This window comes from Cydia splendana, chromosome 3 (assembly GCF_910591565.1).
Source record: "Cydia splendana chromosome 3, ilCydSple1.2, whole genome shotgun sequence".
Taxonomy (NCBI): domain Eukaryota; kingdom Metazoa; phylum Arthropoda; class Insecta; order Lepidoptera; family Tortricidae; genus Cydia; species Cydia splendana.
This window is the reverse complement of record NC_085962.1, coordinates 9,119,536-9,139,839: the sequence shown is the minus strand read 5'-3', so window position 1 is coordinate 9,139,839 and position 20,304 is coordinate 9,119,536. Positions and strand designations below refer to the sequence as shown.

The 20,304-nt window shown below is 39.1% G+C and overlaps 1 protein-coding gene and 1 long non-coding RNA gene across 2 annotated transcripts in view; one reads left to right on the top strand and one right to left on the bottom strand.

Moving 5' to 3' along the window:
* Positions 1 to 20,304, bottom strand: part of LOC134806522 (uncharacterized) — a 383,826-nt gene that overhangs the window by 337,428 nt on the left and 26,094 nt on the right. The gene's annotated exons all lie outside the window — the stretch shown is intronic.
* Positions 16,938 to 19,094, top strand: LOC134806516 (uncharacterized). Its single transcript, XM_063779815.1, has 4 exons — positions 16,938 to 17,092; positions 17,246 to 17,410; positions 18,220 to 18,336; positions 18,823 to 19,094. Exons 1-4 carry the CDS (start codon positions 17,047 to 17,049, stop codon positions 19,050 to 19,052), a joined length of 558 nt encoding a protein of 185 aa, XP_063635885.1. The 5' UTR covers positions 16,938 to 17,046; the 3' UTR covers positions 19,053 to 19,094.

Sequence of the window (20,304 nt, the reverse complement as noted above, 5' to 3'; positions counted from 1 at the left end):
AGTGCTAATCAAGCGAGCAAGGCTAAAGGGAAAACGCTAAATTGCAGGATTTATATTGATTTTTATACACATTATGATACACATTTTGATCAACAGCAAATGCCGTAAAAACTTCACACGGAAACTAGATTAACTATATTTTCTATAAAGTTGGCTCGATAGAAAAAAAATCACGAAAACCTAGCATACCTAGCTAGTTTCCTTCTAATTTCCTGGTTTTAAGCCCCCTCTTAAACAAACTTTATTACCGAGATTTCGAGATGAAACACAAGATTTCCTCTTAAAAAATCAAAACCCACACCGACTAGGTACCTAATAGTGTTTTAATAAACACATAAATAAATATTGAACTAAAATTAGTTAATAACATGCTTTGTTGGTAGACTTCATAATGTAGAAATACATCAAAGTCTACTTCAAACAAAAATACGTCGAAATGACGCAGTAGTAATTGGACATATTCTACATATTATAATGATCTCACGTATCCTTCATTAATACTGACGACGGTAATGAGCATGTCGCCTTTTGTATATCCCGACCAGATATAACGCGATCTACAAAGCAATACATAATATACGATAAAACAAATTGTGTGTCTACGGGTATCAAATTTACTCCACCGTATAATATTTCAAAGAGCTGAGAGCTTGGTTTATTTCCCATGATATCTTAATTAAAGTCGTTTCATGCTACGCGGGGCCCCGAAAGAAACAATGGGGCCTGGAGTTATGAAACTAAGATTAATGTAAGCTGTTTTATAAATTTAATAAGCTCGACTGTGATTTTTAGGGTTCCGTACTTTAAAAGGAAAAAACGGAACTCTTATATCTTATAGGATCACTTTGTTGTCCGTCCGTCTGTCTGTCAAGACCCTTTATCCCGGGAACGCGTGGAGGTACCGTAGAGTTTCGTATCTTCGCCTGGATTTTGACACTTTTCCTAAAAAATCTCTCAAATTTGAAAGCATCCGTTAAGACGAAAAAATGATTTTTAGTACTCCCAACTATCAGTATATACCACTAAAACTTAGAATTTCATTGGTTAAGTTGGTCATAAATGGCCCCAAAGGCAATAGGCGATGTTTGGGTATTTTTCCCAATCTTCGCCTATGGCATGCCATGCCGCTAATACTTACTTTTCTGTGACTTACACATGTTAAGTCGTATCTCCTTGGAATGTGCTAATATACTATGAATGAACCTTTAACTACACCAGACTAGGCATATTTTTAAAAAACGGGGTATTAGGCGAAGTTTGGTAACAGACTGAAGTTGTTTTCATACATTTTCTATAATGAAGCTAGGGCTGCCAAAAATTAACCAACATGCCAAATAAAGGGGAGTAATGGATTATAAGTTAAAAAAAATATTATTTTTAACAAAATTGTATAATTGTTGCAAAATTGTTGTTAGTATCGTAATTAACAGCAAATCAACCTTATTTACACAAAGTGAGATATAAAAATACCTACTCAACATCGGTAAGAGTAGAAATAAACATTTGCATATAGCGTAAACTAAAATAACCAAACATAAGATAATATTTAAATTTGGAAACAAGTAATGTCATCCACCAATGAATGTGGCACAAAAAAATTGTCAACCCTAGGGGTAGGCGAAATTTGGCAACAAGATGGACGCAAAGTACCCTCACCAATGTTTTATCCAATTGTGACTTCTAAACGTAAGCTAGCCGTTAAATAATAGTTTCATATGAAAAAGAAATAGTTATAGGATATAATCATGTAAAAAGTTTATCATTACCGGGTCCAAATCACCGTTTAAAACTGAAGTTAAAACACTGGTTCAAAAAAACGTGTGGTCGGTGTCACGAAAAAACCTCACTAAAGGTCAACTGTGTGAACTTAGCCGCAGATTGTTCGAAGAATGTTGACACCCGTGAAAAATACTTTGTATTTAGCAGTTTTATGTAAGGCTTACATTAGAAATATTTTGTTAATGGCAACTTATGTCAAACTAGGCGAATATAGGTAGCGCAGGCAAAGATATGAAACTCTACGGTACCGAGTTGAAAATAAAACCATATACTTCAAGTCCACAATCCCTTAAAGCTGTGAAAATATCAAACTTTTAAGTTAACTCAAAAAAAAGATACGGACGTTAAACGTAAATTTCGACACTAAAGGGAATCAAAAAGTATAAGGTACGCTTCCCGTTGACCTAGAACTATGAAATTTGGCAAATAATATCGTATTACAGTACAAATACAGGGAAAAATCTTAAAACTTTAATAAAAATAATATAAAAAACCGGCCAAGTGCGAGTCGGACTCGCGTTCCAAGGGTTCCGTATATTACCCATTTTTTAACAATCAGTGCCGGATTAAGATATGTTGATGCCCTAAGGATTTCTAGGTGCCCCCTCTCCCTCGGGTCATCAAGATTACATTGATTTTTTGGTAAATTGAGAGAAGTTCATTGCCGCGTTACAGCTGAGAATGGAAATCAGTCACATCATTTTATCACGAAAATTGACAGTGCCGCAGCAGTAATGTTGCAACAGAGTACCTAATGCTGTTGCAGTCGCCACCCGAATGTCACCGGGCCTATATCATAGCTTAGAAAGTAATAGAAACGCGAGCGAAGCGAGCGCGGAAATTTTTCGATATAAAAACGCAATATGATAGACAGTTGTAAATTTTTACTTTTAGTATGGAAATCAGTCACATCATTTTATCACGGAAGTTGACAGTACTGCAGCAGTAACGTTGCAACAGAGTAATGTTGCTGCAGTCGCCACCCGGATGTCACCTTTATCATACCTTATAAAGTTATTGAAAACGCGAGCGAAGCGAGCGCGAAAATTTTTCGATATACAAACGCAATTTTACTTTTAGTCCCAACCAGGCGCGAATCCAGGATTTCATACAGAGAAGGGATGGGACAGTTTTCTATCAGCCTAGCTTCGCATAGGGCTCGATATTTCTTAGGCTTCGATATTCGAGGTTGTTTTCATGCATAAAATATGCAAGAAAGCAGAGCTTGGAATTGAATTGGCGAAGTGTGAGAAAGGCAGTAGGCCTAGCTGCGAAAGAGGAAAGCTTGGATTTGGATCCACGCCCAAGTGTAATTAAGGCAGAAGGCCTCGCATAAGACCTAACGCCGAACCGCAAAAGAGTGGGTTGAAATCGAATCTATGCATGTAATCACGACTCTTCTACTGGTACCGATTGTTTCCCAAAGAATTACGCGCCATTATTTTTGATTGATTATCTTATCAGAAAATTATCACCAATTACTCTAAGAAAACTACTACTCTAAGTAATCCGGCACTGTTAACAATGTATTTTTTCTGTGAAACGTGAGTGAAATCTCTTTAAAAAATCCGTAGGGGTCGGATTAAAAACTGTAATTAAGTCCGACTCACGCTTGACTGTACATTTCTAATAGGTTTTCCTGTCATCTATAGGTATAGACCTATTTTATGTATTTTTTTCAAAATTTTAGACCTAGTAGTTTCGGAGATAAGGGGGGGGGAATGGTCATTTTTTGCCTATTTTCTTGAATAACTTCTAAACTGTTGATTCGAAAATTATAAAATAAAAATATTTGAAATCCTTACAATAAGCTCTTTCATTTGATATGTAACATAATATAGTTTGAAAAAATTTTTTTTTTCATTTTTTCATTTACCCCCCAAAAGTGGCCCCCATGTTTACAATTCATTTGTTTACGTTACATGTCCGTATTCGGGTCACAAACTTACATATGTGTACCAAATTTCAACTTGATTGGTCCAGTAGTTCCGGAGAAAATCGGCTGTGACAGACGGACAGACAGACAGACAGACAGACAGACAGACAGACAGACAGACAGACGCACGAGTGATCCTATAAGGGTTCCGTTTTTTCCTTTTGAGGTACGGAACCCTAAAAACGACGCAAGATGGAGAGTTTACAGGAAGGTAGCGTTTGTTTGATCGTGTTTCAGAGGTCTGTATGGAGCCCTTGTCTCTACCACTATCGCTGTGCTGTCGATGACAGCCTTTGTGTTGCCAGAAGCGATGCCGTTCAAACGAGCGCTGATAACAAAATCAAAACCAGTGCGCTATAACCTGATATTTTTTGTAAGCTTGCCAAACAAGGAACGAATATAATAGCCCAATATATATAACACTGTGCAAAAAATTGTAATAAAATATGATTATGTAACGTTTCGGTATGAAAAAATCACTTTTGATACTATAATCATATTCATAACAAATCCAGATCGAATTCATAACCTGTTATTACAATCAGAATACGCTTCTAGGTATACTTTTAAGACTCACAATAAGTATTTTGTATAGCTACTCGTTTATGGCTACCTACCTGACTCGCTACGTGCATAGTTTATAAAATTAAAAGTTTAGTGTTTAGTTGATAGCAGAGGTAGAAGTAGTGTACCTAAAGTTACTTTGGCTTCTGGCTGCTTAATAAACATAATCCAACATGCTAGCTTAGTTAAGTTGAACTAAAAACCGGACAAGTGCGAGTCGGACTCGCCCACCGAGGGTTCCGTACAAATTTATTTATTAGGGTTCCGTACCTCAAAAGGAAAAAACGGAACCCTTATAGGATCACTCGTGCGTCTGTCTGTCTGTCTGTCTGTCTGTCTGTCTGTCTGTCTGTCTGTCCGTCTGTCACAGCCGATTTTCTCCGGAACTACTGGACCAATCAAGTTGAAATTTGGTACACATATGTAAGTTTGTGACCCGAATACGGACATGTAACGTAAACAAATGAATTGTAAACATGGGGGCCACTTTTGGGGGGTAAATGAAAAAATGAAAAAAAAAATTTTTTCAAACTATATTATGTTACATATCAAATGAAAGAGCTTATTGTAAGGATTTCAAATATTTTTATTTTATAATTTTCGAATCAACAGTTTAGAAGTTATTCAAGAAAATAGGCAAAAAATGACCATTCCCCCCCCCTTATCTCCGAAACTACTAGGTCTAAAATTTTGAAAAAAATACATAAAATAGGTCTATACCTATAGATGACAGGAAAACCTATTAGAAATGTACAGTCAAGCGTGAGTCGGACTTAATTACAGTTTTTAATCCGACCCCTACGGATTTTTTAAAGAGATTTCACTCACGTTTCACATAAAAAATACATTGTTAACAGTGCCGGATTACTTAGAGTAGTAGTTTTCTTAGAGTAATTGGTGATAATTTTCTGATAAGATAATCAATCAAAAATAATGGCGCGTAATTCTTTGGGAAACAATCGGTACCAGTAGAAGAGTCGTGATTACATGCATAGATTCGATTTCAACCCACTCTTTTGCGGTTCGGCGTTAGGTCTTATGCGAGGCCTTCTGCCTTAATTACACTTGGGCGTGGATCCAAATCCAAGCTTTCCTCTTTCGCAGCTAGGCCTACTGCCTTTCTCACACTTCGCCAATTCAATTCCAAGCTCTGCTTTCTTGCATATTTTATGCATGAAAACAACCTCGAATATCGAAGCCTAAGAAATATCGAGCCCTATGCGAAGCTAGGCTGATAGAAAACTGTCCCATCCCTTCTCTGTATGAAATCCTGGATTCGCGCCTGGTTGGGACTAAAAGTAAAATTGCGTTTGTATATCGAAAAATTTTCGCGCTCGCGTCGCTCGCGGTTTCAATAACTTTATAAGGTATGATAAAGGTGACATCCGGGTGGCGACTGCAGCAACATTACTCTGTTGCAACGTTACTGCTGCAGTACTGTCAACTTCCGTGATAAAATGATGTGACTGATTTCCATACTAAAAGTAAAAATTTACAACTGTCTATCATATTGCGTTTTTATATCGAAAAATTTCCGCGCTCGCTTCGCTCGCGTTTCTATTACTTTCTAAGCTATGATATAGGCCCGGTGACATTCGGGTGGCGACTGCAACAGCATTAGGTACTCTGTTGCAACATTACTGCTGCGGCACTGTCAATTTTCGTGATAAAATGATGTGACTGATTTCCATTCTCAGCTGTAACGCGGCAATGAACTTCTCTCAATTTACCAAAAAATCAATGTAATCTTGATGACCCGAGGGAGAGGGGGCACCTAGAAATCCTTAGGGCATCAACATATCTTAATCCGGCACTGATTGTTAAAAAATGGGTAATATACGGAACCCTTGGAACGCGAGTCCGACTCGCACTTGGCCGGTTTTTTGTTTTTATTTACATTGCCTTTCAGTTTCCATTGGTTTAAAAGGCGGTTTTCAGGTTTGCTTAAAATTTATTTTGTATTAAGCTGAAACGTCTACGAACGATACCACAATGCTTAGAAAAAGGAAAAGTGGAAAAAAATCCCCAACGGAATGGCAGCTAACGTAAACGAGACTTCATCCCATTCCATTCCCATTCGGCCCATTTCGAACTTTAGGATACGTCAAGTATTACGGCTAGATACGATATGGATTAGATGTGTCAGTGTCAAAAGTAACGGTTTTGTTTAAAGAAACGTCACATTTGACACTGACATATCTAATCCATATCTTCATTCTTTTAAAATTGTGGCTTCAGCCCATTGGGGCTATTTCGCCAGTATCAAGGTCGTAGTAGCAGGGTAATACGATTGAAATTGTACGGTTAGTACAAGACAGTGTACGGTGATTTAGCTCTTGTAAAGCGATAGCGGACTTTACAAGGAACACGTGGACAACCGGCCGTTGACTCCAAAATGATGGTTAAACGTGCTTCAAGATTAACGCTACGTCTTACGTAGGCGAACAACGCGCGAACGCGGCGCGGCGCGGCGCGGCGCGGCTAAATCAATCCTTTGATACCCATAGAAGTGTCCTACGTAAGCGATCTCGTTGCGAACGCGGCGCGGCGCGATTTGCACGCGAATGTCGGGCGGCGAGGCGCGGCGCGGCGCGGCGCGGCGCGGCGCGGCGCGGCGCGGCGGCGGCGCGGCGAGACGCGGCACGGAAAAAACAAACCGTTGTTGCATATGGAAGTGTCCTAGGTGAGCGATTTGACGCGATGGCGAAGCGGCGCGGCGGCGGCGCGGCGCGGCGCGGAACGGGCGCGATCAATCCATTTGATTTTTAGACGCGAATATGACGCGGCTAGAGGCGTTGCGTATATAGAATTACCGGCTATGATTTGATTAGTCGACTCCCGTTTGATTTCTTTATAGGTTTTCCTGTAATCTATAGGCACAAAACTAAAAAATATTCAAATTCGCGGAAATTGGCATAAAAGACTTAACTCCAGTAGCGTCTATGGCACTTACGACTATTCTGAGTTCGCTGTAATAAAGATTCGGCAAAGTAATTTATGTCATTATTTTAATTTTTTTAAGCTAATTGCGAAGTTACAGCTCACAGAAAAGAGCAACTACTTTGGTTTTTAACCGCCTTAAAAAAAAGGAGGTTCTCAGTTTGACCGGTATGTATTTATGTATGTATGTTTGTCCGTGATTTTGATGCGGTTTTCAGTGGGATTGAGAGTGCGAGTGCGAGTGCGAGTGGGAGAGGGAGTGGGTCCCTGTATTACGTGCGCGCAGCAAGATCAATCGATCGTCATAATGAGACAAAAATAAATAAAACGAAATAAAAAAGTAAAAATATAAATAAATCAATTAAAAAAAACAAACATAAAAGCAAAATAACTTAATATAATTTCTTTAAAAAAACCGGCCAAGTGCGAGTCAGACTCGCGTTTCTAGGGTTCCGTACATAATTCCGACTCCCGCTTGACTTCACATTTCTAATAGGTTTTCCTGTCATCTATAGGTAAAGAACTATTTTGTATATTTTTTTTTTCAAAATTTTAGACCCAGTAGTTTTGGAGATAAATGGTCATTTTTTGGCTATTTTCTTAAATAACTTCGAACCTATGTATTTTAAAATTATAAAAAAAACATGTCCATCTTTAAGTTACTAATGTACATATGTGTACCAAATTTCAACTTAATTGGTCCAGTAGTTTCCGAGAAAATAGGCTGTGACAGACGGACAGACAGACAGACGCACGAGTGATCCTATAAGGAGTATAAGGGTTCCGTTGTTTCTTTTTGAGGTCCTTCCAACCCACTGAAAAGCACAAAATATTTTTTTATATACCAGACCCCACCCCTATCCTTGTCCAGTCCCTATCCCGTCGTAAAGCCAATTTCTGCCAAAACGTAATTAATCCATACTATCCATACTATATTAATACTAATATTATAAATATATATAATATTATAAAGGCGAAAGTGTGTCTGTCTGTCTGTTACCTCTTCACGCTTAAGCCGCTGAACCGATTTAGTTGAAATTTGGTATAGGGATAGTTTGAGTCCCGGGGAAGGACATAGGATAGTTTTTATGTCGGTAATCATCCCTGAAGAGAGTGCAAGGGGGGTGGAATTGAAAGAGTTAATGAATTGCCTAATAATTGAAGCACGAAAATAGAAGCTTCCATCGCGAAACCTTGGCTCCACTCTAGATCCTTCAGCCCTACGCATCGCTGTCTGCCTCCGCCTGGGCTTAAAAATATGCGAGCCCCACACCTGTAGTCGATGCGCTCAAGCTGTTGATGCTTTAGGACGGCACGGCTTACACTGCCAAATGAGCGCAGGCCGACTATATAGACACGCCACATTGAACGACCTGACGATCCGCCGCGCTCTTTGCACCGCCTCTTTACCCGCAACTCTGGAACCGTCAGGCCTCTCTGCCACAGATGGCAAGAGACCTGACGGCTGCACTCTTGTGCCCTGGAGCCTTGGCCGCCCTTTAGCGTGGGACGCTACCTGCGTCGATACGCTAGCACCGTCCCACGTTGAGGGATCGGCCCGGAAGCCCGGGACTGCCGCGGACCAGGCCCAGACACTAAAGCGTCGCAAATATGCGTTTCTAACGGACACATACGATTTTGCGGCGCTCGCCATTGAAACACTGGGCCCATGGTCGACCGACACCAAACAGTTAATAAAGGAAGTGTCGGTCAGGCTAATAGGCGTCTCGGGCGACCACAGGGCGGGCTCCTTCTTGGCTCAAAGATTAAGTCTGGCGGTTCAAAGGGGCAACGCCGCCAGCATTCTAGGGTCCATTCCAGAAGCGGGTAGCTTGGGAGAGATATTTTATATTTAGTATTTAGTTGTTAGTTTAAGGTTTTGTGTAAGTATTATTTTAACATTGTTGTCTAATAAATGTCTATTTCATAATTGAAGCAAGCAATGCGCGAATTGAATCATTGCTATTAGAATTATCCAGGCGCCATACCTTTTAGCTACTGCCACTAATTCCACGCAGACGAAGTCGCGGGCAAAAGCTAGTAATATTATAAATGCGAAAGTGTGTCCGTCTGTCTGTCTGTCTGTTACCTCTTCACGCTTAAACCGCTGAACCGATTTTCATGAAATTTGGTATAGAGATAGTTTGAGTCCCGGGGAAGGACATAGGGTAGTTTTTATCCCAGAAATCCCTCTTTAAGGGGGTGAAAAAGGGGGTGGAAGTTTGTATGGGGAATCAACAACCTTTTCTTCACCAATTCTTCAACTTCTACTTCTCTAACTTCAACTTCTCCAACTCGAACTTTTCCAACCTTTTCAACGTCGTTAACTTCAACTTCTTCAACCTTTTCAACTTCAACTTTAACTTCTCCTACTTCAACTTCTCTAACTTCAACTTCTCCTACTTCTTTAACTTCTTCAACTTCATCAACTTCTCTAACTTCAACTTCTCCTACTTCTTCAACTTCTTCAACCTTTTCAACGTCTTCAACTTTAACTTCTCCTACTTATTCAACTACTTCAACCTTTTCAACTTCAACTTCAACTTCTCCTACTTAACTATTTCAACCTTTTCAACTTCTTCAACTTCAACTTCTCCTACTTCAACTTCAACTTCTCCAACCTTTTCAACTTCTACTTCTCTAACTTCAACTTCTTCAACTTCAACTCCTACTTCTTCAACTCGTCCTTCAAATTCTACTTCTTCAACTTCTCTAACTTCATCTTCTCCAACTCGAACTTCTTCAACTTCTCCAACTTCTTCATTTTCTACTTCTATAACTTCAACATCTCCTACTTCTTGAACTTCAACTTCTCCAACCTTTTCAACTTCTTCAAGTTCTCCAACCTTTTCAACTTCTTCAACTTCAACTTCTTCAAATTCGACTACTCCAACCTTTTCAACTTCAACTTCTCCAACTTCCTCAAATTCAACTTCAACTTCTCCAATTCTAACTCTTCCACTTTTGCACATTCTTCAACTTCTCCAACTTTTTTTAACTTCTCCAACTTTTTGAACTTCCTCAATTTCTCCAACTTATTTATCTTCCTACTTCTTCAATTCATCCAACTTCTTCAAATTCTCCAACTTTTTCAACTTCTTCAACTTCGACTTCTCCAACTTCTTTAACTTCAACTTCTCCAACTTCTTCAACTTCAACTTCTCCCACTTCTTCAACTTCAACATCTCCTACTTCTTCAACTTCAACTTCTCCAACCTTTTCAACTTCTTCAACTTCTTCAAATTCAACTTTAACTTCTCTAACTCGAACTTAGTCAACTTTTTCAACTTCTCAAACTTCTTCAACTTCTCCAACTTTAAATTGTCCAACTTCAACTTCTCCAACCTTTTCAATTTCTTCAACTTCTCTAACTTCAACTTCTACTTCTTCAACTTTAACTTCTTCAACTTCGACTTCTTCAACTTCTTTAACTTCAACTTCTTCCACTTCGACTTCGCCAACTTCCTTAACTTCAACTTCTTCAACTTCAACTTCTCCAACCTTTCAACTGCTTCAAATTCTCCAACCTTTTCAACTTCTTCAACTTCAACTTCTTCAAATTCAACTTCAACTTCTCCAACTTCTTCAACTTCTCCAACCTTTTCAATTTCTTCAACTTCAACTTAACTTCTCCAACCTTTTCAATTTCTTCAACTTCTCTAACTTCAACTTCTCCTACTTCAACATCAACTTCTTCAACTTCGACTTCTCCAACTTCTTTAACTTCAACTTCTTCAACTTCAACTTCTCCCACTTCTTCAACTTCAACATCTACTTCTTCAAGTTATCCAACCTTTTCAACTTCTTCAACTTATCCTACTTCTTCATCTTCAACTTCTTCAACTTCAACTTCTCCAACCTTTTCAATTTCTTCAACTTCAACTTCAACTTCTCCAACCTTTTCAATTTCTTCAACTTCTCTAACTTCAACTTCTACTTCTTCAACATCAACTTCTTCAACTTCGACTTCTCCAACTTCTTTAACTTCAACTTCTTCAACTTCAACTTCTCCCACTTCTTCAACTTCAACATCTACTTCTTCAAGTTATCCAACCTTTTCAACTTCTTCAACTTATCCTACTTCTTCATCTTCAACTTCTTCAACTTCGACTTCTCCAACTTTTTTAACTTCAACTTCTTCAACTTCAACTTCTCCCACTTCTTCAACTTCAACATCTTCTACTTCTTCAACTTCTCCAATCTTTCAACTTCTTCAAGTTCTCCAACCCTTTCAACTTCTTCAACTTCATCTTCTCCAACTTCTTCAAGTTCAACTTCAACTTTTCCAACTCTTAACTGCTTCAACTTTTTCAACTTCTCCAACTACTTCAACTTCTCCAACTTCGACTTCTCCAACTTCTTCTACTTCAACTTCTCCAACCTTTCAACTTCTTCAAGTTCTCCAACCTTTTCCAACTTCAACTTCTCCAACTTCTTCAAATTCAACTTCAACTTTTCCAACTCTTAACTGCTTCAACTTTTTCAACTTCTCCAACTACTTCAACTTCATCAAACTGCACAACGGGACTTAATCGCGTTTAAGTCCCGTTGTGCAGTTTGATAATGTTTAATAATCGTGAAAGTTTAAATCAGTGTACTTCAACTTCTCCAACTTCGACTTCTCCAACTTCTTCTACTTCAACTTCTCCAACCTTTCAACTTCTTCAAGTTCTCCAACCTTTTCCAACTTCAACTTCTCCAACTTCTTCAAATTCAACTTCAACTTCTCCAACTAGAACTGCTTCAACTTTTTCAACTCCTCCAACTTATCCTACTTCTTCATCTTCAACTTCGACTTCTCCAACTTCTTTAACTTCAACTTCTTCAACTTCAACTTCTCCCACTTTTTCAACTTCAACATCTTCTACTTCTTCAACTTCAACTTCTCCAACCTTTCAACTTCTTCAAGTTCTCCAACCTTTTCATATTCTTCAACTTCAACTTCTCCAACTTCTTCAAATTCAACTTCAACTTCTCCAACTCTAACTGCTTCAACTTTTTCAACTTCTCCAACTTCTTCAACTTCTCCAACTTCGACTTCTCCAACTTCTTCAACTTCAACTTCTCCAACCTTTTCCATTTCTTCAACTTTTCTAACTTCAACTTCTCCTACTTCTTCAACTTCAACTTCTTCAACTTCGACTTCTCCAATTTCTTTAACTTCAACTTCTTCAACTTCAACTTCTCCCACTTCTTCAACTTCAACATCTACTTCTTAGACTTCAACTTCTCCAACCTTTCAACTTCTTCAAGTTCTCCAACCTTTTCAACTTCTTCAACTTCAACTTCACCAACTCGAAATTCTTCAACTTCAACTTCTCCCACTTCTTCAAGTTCAACATCTTCTACTTCTTCAACTTCTCCAACCTTTCAACTTCTTCAAGTTCTCCAACCTTTTCAACTTCTTCAACTTCAACTTCTCCAACTTCTTCAAATTCAACTTCAACTTCTCCAACTCTAACTGCTTCAACTTTTTCAACTTCTTCAACTTCTCCAACTTCGATTTCTCCAACTTCTTCTACTTCAACTTCTCCAACCTTTTCAATTTCTTCAACTATTCTAACTTCAACTTCTCCTACGAAGTTGAAGAAGTTGAAGTTGAAGAACAACTTCAACTTCTTCAACTTCGACTTCTCCAATTTCTTTAACTTCAACTTCTTCAACTTCAACTTCTCCCACTTCTTCAACTTCAACATCTACTTCTTAGACTTCAACTTCTCCAACCTTTCAACTTCTTCAAGTTCTCCAACCTTTTCAACTTCTTCAACTTCAACTTCTCCAACTCGAAATTCTTCAACTTCGACATCTCCAACTTCTTTAACTTCAACTTCTCGTACTTCTTGAACTTCTACTACTCCAACCTTTTCAACTTCTTCAACTTCAACTTTTCCAACTTCTTCAAATTCGACTACTCCAACCTTTTCAACTTCTTCAACTACAACTTCAACTTCTCCAACTTCTTCAAATTCAACTTCAACTTCTCCAACTCGAACTTCTTCAACTTTTTCAAATTGTCCAACTTCTCCAACTTTAAATTGTCCAACTTCAACTTCTCCAACTTATTCAACTTTATCAACTTCTCCAACTTCTACAGCTTCTCCAACTTCTTCAACTTCTCGAACCTCCAAGTTGGAGTGGAGGTGGAAGTGATGTTATGATAGAAAAATATGGTTGTCTGTAATGTCGGTTTACGGACGATAATTTTGCGTGATAACGTCATAAGAAAACATTACCATTACATTACGTAACGTTACCATGGAGATCTGTCCACAACGTTACCATGGAGATTTGTCCACAACGTGACACTTTTTCGTGCATGCTACCGGTGTTCATCGATTTATAAGACGTTATCACGTCAAAATTAATAAATAAATAAAAGAAAATAATATCTTAATTTCGTTACAAATAAAGAAAGTTCGCATTTTTGACTAATTGTAATTAGTCATCCATTTTGGGGGCGAAAAGAAGGATGTAATAAAAAGCAGATTTGTTTAAAAATTATGGTACCCAAATTACTAATTCCACGCAGACGAAGTCGCGGGCAAAAGCTAGTACCTACCTAATAAGCAAATTAATAACCACCCGGGTAATTGTGTACTTAGTTTTTGATGGCGGTGCCAATTCAAAATCCCAGTAAACCAAAATTTTAGACAACGAAGAACGCTGCACTTACTTGCATAACCACATAAAGACATAGTTTACTCATAATTTAAATACGAATTTACTAAAAACCGTGTCTGCGTGCGGCCATGGCGATCGGGGAGTGTCTCCCTAGTCGGACAAGGCCGCCGCGCCGCGCCACGCCTTCGCCGCGTTCATGTGTGAGTAGGACACACCTATACGTATCAACGTTTTGTTTCACCTCGCCGCGCCGCGCCGCGCCGCGTGTTCGCCGCGCGTTCGCCGCGCCGCGCCGCGCCGCGCCGCTTCGCGTCTAAATCGCTCATGTGTGAGTAGGACACACCTATACGTATCAACGTTTTGTTTCTTCCTCGCCGCGCCGCGCCGCGCCGCGCCGCCGTCGCGAGTTGTTCGCTTACGTAAGACGTAGCGTAATTCTCCATTCACTGCACACTACCACATTAGTTTACTGTATAATAGGCTATCGATATTACACTTTAAACAATATTAATGAGCAAAAAACAAAGCAATTGATCACGACGCGTGACCATCAAGATGCGCTCGAACCGAAAGTCCTAATCCATATCTAGCCGAACCGTAATATTTGACGTCATTGACGTATCTTAAAGTTCAAATCGGGCAGTTACTTGATACATTTGTCGCCGAAAACCGGGACAGATGAATGTAAAAGTAAAACTAACCGTACTGGCTATAAAGTCAGGAAAAAACGGTAATTTAAAGGGAATAAAATGACGATGTGCATAAATACCTATTTAAAACAAACACTTGTTAGTAGAGTTGCCTACCATCGATTATTCAGCACCGCGGTAATTCGCTTGGCATATACATTAATTTCCCTCTTGTCCACGCATAAATCCCGCAACCAAATCAGAAATTAGCATATCGATATGACAAATTCACCTGAGACTTATTAACAAACCTTGATTGGTAACGTTTCCGAATAAATATACAAAATGGCTTGTCAATGATAGAGTATGCGGTTAAAAGAAATTACTTGTTTCAGTACAATGACGTTCTAAAACTCAACAATTTGTGATGCAATGATTACGTGACTTTTCGTTTGCATTTGTCATTCTTATACATTTTAAACATTTTGATTGTAAAAAACGATTACCAATAGTCATTTTTGCTAGGCCTCCTATCTATTTATACCTATATAAAGACAAATATTAGCACGTGAGGGACTGCAATACTAACAGTTACCTAACTTTAAGTCTGTGTTACTCATGAAATCAAGAGTTTGCTCATAACTCATAACATGATATCATCTAAAACATGCCTGCATTTTATGACCTCCACCGTTGCACAGCTACCAGAAGTACCGGACGCCCGGATCTAGTAATAAGGATAAGTATTTACCTATGTCCCAATGCATAGAAAACTAACTAGACAGGGTTTCGTTGCTTCTTTCCGTCAAATATTTCCCGGAATAACTCTCCGTCGTATAATTAATTATACAACATTATTCTCTTCCTAGCGTCATCCCGGCTTTTTCGCCACGGCTTATAGGAGACTACTTGAGTAAAAATAGAGTTTTTAAAATTCCATCAGTTTTCAATACATTATCGTGACATTTTTAGCTCTATGAAGGTATTGAATTCTCAGAATACTCAATCGTATTGGTATCATCGACAAATACCTCTGATATATTCCTTTGCTATACTCCAATCTCGACGTAAATTGAAGTGAGCCTTTTACCGATAACTCTGTTATGATTTGAATCGTAATTGAAGGCATAGACTTGAAAATTTTAAAATTTCCATGGTTATAAACCTTATTTTACTATATAGCGCATTATGACATACATAATTATATGCAATATCGGCTTATTAAGACGGAAGTGGAAGACCCGCGCGAAATAGCCTTTTCATACAAACGTAGTCCTCATTTTCCTTTCTGGATATTAACATTATTGAAAATATTTTGACAGAATTTGTTGTATATTATCAAAAAGATATTATCAACCACAGCTATGCCCCTGCGTTTGATTTTTTCGAATTTTATGTAAATTAGAGTTTAAATTTTGCCAAATACTTATTTTAAATACACTCCAAACTAGAGTGTTTAACAACACAATGAAAAACAAGGTTTATAGGTTTTTCTTTTTTCAAAATTTGCAATACAAAAAAAAATATTAAAAAAAAGGGGAAACCTATAAATAAACCTAGACAATAGAGAATATATTATGCTGAAGCGATCGACGTCAAAATCAAAGTGATAATTATGTTAAGATTTAGTTAGTGGAAAACGTTTTCTCCTGAAATGGAAATCGTAGGTACGAAAAAAGTACCTTTTGTCAGGACACTAAGCCAACAGATTGTTATTTAAGAATACATCAAAGCAGCGAAGGTAGGTATGTATCCAAATGTTAAGTGTCCAATACAGCCCAATTCTTTTAAAATCAGAACATGTCTGTTTCAACCGCAAATCTACGCGAATGCAGTGGAGCTCAGTGTTCGCTGATTGAACGAGGTTAGACGAAATCGGCTTATCGTCCAGCAATGGCGAATGGGGAATAATTTCATTTCATGTCGGTATGCATCGGTAGCTGCTTCGCGGGACGCAAATAGCCGACGTGATGTATCAATATCTTTAATGAACAAAATAGAAAGACGCGATATGAATGGCATAAATTCACTTTGAAAGATTTATGACATGATTTTGTTTGGGTCGGCCCAAACCGTGGGCGTAGGTAGGTAGCGTATAATCTCGATTTGATTGTCGAAGAAATTTAAAACCAAGTTTTAAGAATACATTTTCTTTCACATTATTTTTGTGGTTTTTACTCATAGGTACTTAGGTATGAGTAGGTATATTATTATTTAGTATTATTTTCATGGTTCTACTCACTTAAAATGTACACTAAACTAAAAGTATTTTTCAAAGTGCAGTCATCTTACTTTATGTAATTCTGCACTTTACTAATTAATGTTTGGTTTTAACTTCCTGTCTTTCAAGATTAAATAAATACGTATAAAGATAAAAATCACGGTATCCGGTATCGGCTCTTGCCCATCACAAATCTAATCAGTAAGACTTATCACTTAAATATGCGATGTGATTCCCCTATACGATAACTGGCTTAATTGACAAAGCAATCAATTAGTTGCATTCAACAAACAATGAAAGCGGGACAAATTGGTTAATTACGATTCGAAAAACTAGTGTTTATTTAGGTAAACAATATGACTAGATTCAATTTAGTGATAACAGCGTTAGTTTTAGTTTCATGTGAGTATTACCTATTAGTCATGTCATGTGTGTGTGTGTGTAATCGAACGTCATAATATATGTTAAGTGTGGAAGTCAGCTAAGTCGTTATTCCATTTGTGAACTAATTGTATTATCTAAGCTTGTTTATGCTAAACCAACTACGAAACACAGGTGCAGTATTGGTAGTAGCACAATCGAATGCAGAGAGTCGTTGCTTCCAATTCACGTGGCTGGGTCCGCAGTACAATAACAACAGTGTGTTCCTCAACGCCACCTGTCAGGACGCGACCCTGCTGGCGAGAGGCGTGCCGTGCCAGCAGCCCTTGGTGGCATCTTGTAAGTTTATTTTTATAGGAGCTCACACCGGGCAAAAACTAAATAGTACATTTCGATGCTAGTGCGGAAGGTATGTCATTACTTCACGAGTACCGAGATATTTTGCCACGAGCCGCAGGCGAGTGGCAAGACTCGGGACGAGTGAAGAATGACATTTCCGCACGTGTATCGAACGACGTTTTTTAATACAGTTGCGAAAAAATAAGTAAAACATTGTTAATCGTACACTAAACAAAAGTGGTAACAGTGACAGCTCGCTTAGACGTCGTCTTTAAGTATATTATATCTATGGGCGTTTGGCAGCTATTCCGTTCCATTCAGACAACTTATTAAGAACGGAATTTTCAATATTCAATATTAAAAAATAAACGTGTTATAATGATGAAGAGGTAAGTATTAAAATATGAAATATGTATATTTTTCACTTTCTTACATTAACAGTAGGTTTTTATGCTGATTACGACGTTTAAAGGAAACGAATATTAACACTCATCAATAAGTAGTCGTGAATTGGAACGAGTATAAATTTAAAAAAATTGGAAAAGTAAAAAGCACTAGTTCGAGATAACCAACTTTCCGCACGCTAAACAGCTACGTAAAGTAGCACTTTTTGAGCAACTGTATTAAAAAATATATTAAAACCTTTTAATTCCACACGATATCTCTATCTCCAGTCGCAGTTTCGCGCGGCGCGTCACCGTATCTTTTATTCCCCTCTAAATACGGTTTTTTTCCTGGTTTTACACTCCCTCTTAAGTACGAGGCTGTTTGCATGGCTCTTGGCTTATAAATTCACGTTGCATTCACAGACGACGGTACATGGCCCGACGTGGAGTACATTTGGATGCACCACTCACTGGAAGCCTCGTGCATTTTGGGTCCTAACGATGTCTGCGCGCAATATACATACTACTTCAATGACATAGGTATGTACTCCAAGTTTTCTTTTTTACTTTTCGCCTTCGGTTTACCTGTTTACTGTCGTTTGTGCTTTGTAGTACCTATTTTGTGTTTAGTAATGACTAAGATAACTCCTAGTGCCCCATTTAGAAATGCTAATACATAAAGAATATAAAGAGCGATTTTAAAACACAGTCCCATTTTCTTTTAATAGATATTTAACGATGGTGACATTTACTCTCCAGGGCAAAGTTACACAGGTACTTGCTGGACTTGTCCTTCTCGGCTTTCATAAGATTCTCCTCATGGGAGATGGAATATGTACAGTCACCTGCAATAATATGTGACACGCTCTTATGGCTCTACAAATAAGATGGTGTCAGATATTTTTGCGGCCTTCGTTGTGTAGGCAACATATTATTGCAGGTGACTGTAGCTACTGTTATGCTGTGAGATTAAATGAATAAAAAAAATATATATATATATATATATATATATATATACATTTACAGCGGAAAACTCCACATACATGTGCACCAGAGGGATTGATCAGCTCGGAAACGCCATCAACAGCGGCTGTTTCCAGTCGACGAACGGGAGCTCGTCCACTAGGGTCTGCTTCTGTCGCTCCATACCGGGAGGAGTCCCCTGCAATAATTCCAACGTGTCCACAGTGGTGTCGGTATTCACAATCGTTTTAGCCTTGGCGTTAGTGGCTGATAGGAGAGTGCTTAGCAAGTGATTTAGGATGATAGGGTGTTACAATAAATTACAATGGTGACAATCTGTGTTGTTTTATTCATCTCCACCTTATATGCTATGGCAAAACTACCTTTGTAACAAGTAAATAAATAAAAAAACCCGACGGCTCCTGAATGGTGATTCAAAATTAAATACGATAAATGAAAACTAAGGGTCACTTGCGCCATCCAGGGTGAAGAGATTAACCGACGTCAGTGCTGAGGGCTTACCGCGAAACACGAAAATCGATACTTCATTATCTGTCCCTCTATCACTATTGCATATTGGAGCGACAGAGAGGTAGATTACGAAATTTAAATTTTCGTGTTTCGCGGTAAACCCTCTCAAGCCCCCTCCACACTCGCGTTCGCGGCTTCGCGCCGCGATTCACGCACGAGTGTGGAGCGGGCTTGACATCGTGCCCGAGCAAGCATTTTCCGTTTCACGAATTATAAGAGCGTAAGAATAAAAAATACTTTGTTTAATATTTTTGCAGTAGCACACCGTTTACAATATTTCTTAAGGCCCCAGTAGACAATGGGCCATCGCCGGCCACTCCAAGGGACGCAGCCATGCGGTAGAATGAGATAGCAATATCACTTGCTCCTCTAACGCATAAATGCGTCCCTTGGAGTGGCCGGCGATGGCCCATAACATTGTGTACAGGGGCCTTTAATCTAAAAAATATTATTAATTTTTATAATATTTCGTGAAACGGAAAAGGATCTTTTGGCCCGATATCGAGCCTCCTCCACACTCGTGCGCGAATCACGGCGCGAAGCCGCGAACGCGAGTGTGGAGTCGATTTTCGCAGACCGCGAAATCGACTCCACACTCGCATTCGCGGCTTCGCCCGCGACTCACGCGCATAGTCTGGAGGGGGCTTCGGGGCTGTAACCGCGAAAATCGAAGTTCGCAAACTGCGGGCATTTTTCTCTGTCACTCTAATTACGCCTTCATTGGAGTAAAAGAGAAAGATCCCCGCTATTTGCCAATTTCGTTTTTCGCGGCAGGCCCCTCGGGACTGACGGCGGCACCGACGTCGCGGCCGATTGTTCGCCTTCCGAAGGCGGGATTATTAAGCCCTAGCCCCCTCCACACTCGTGCGCGAATCGCGGAGCGAAGCCGCGAATACGAGTGTGGAGTCGATTACGCAGATATTCGCGCACGAGTGTGGAGCGGGCTTTAAGTCAAAATCTGTAACAGACGAGCGTACCAGACCGCGAACTTGGTCCGGTCCAAGGCCTGTTCGA

Bases quoted from the DNA above. Each gene is read 5' to 3' on its own strand.
- LOC134806516 (XM_063779815.1), top strand. From the start codon at position 17,047: ATGACTAGATTCAATTTAGTGATAACAGCGTTAGTTTTAGTTTCAT. The intron at 17,093-17,245 runs GTGAGTATTACC...TACGAAACACAG, and splicing joins AGCGTTAGTTTTAGTTTCAT to GTGCAGTATTGGTAGTAGCA. The intron at 17,411-18,219 runs GTAAGTTTATTT...TTGCATTCACAG, and splicing joins GCAGCCCTTGGTGGCATCTT to ACGACGGTACATGGCCCGAC.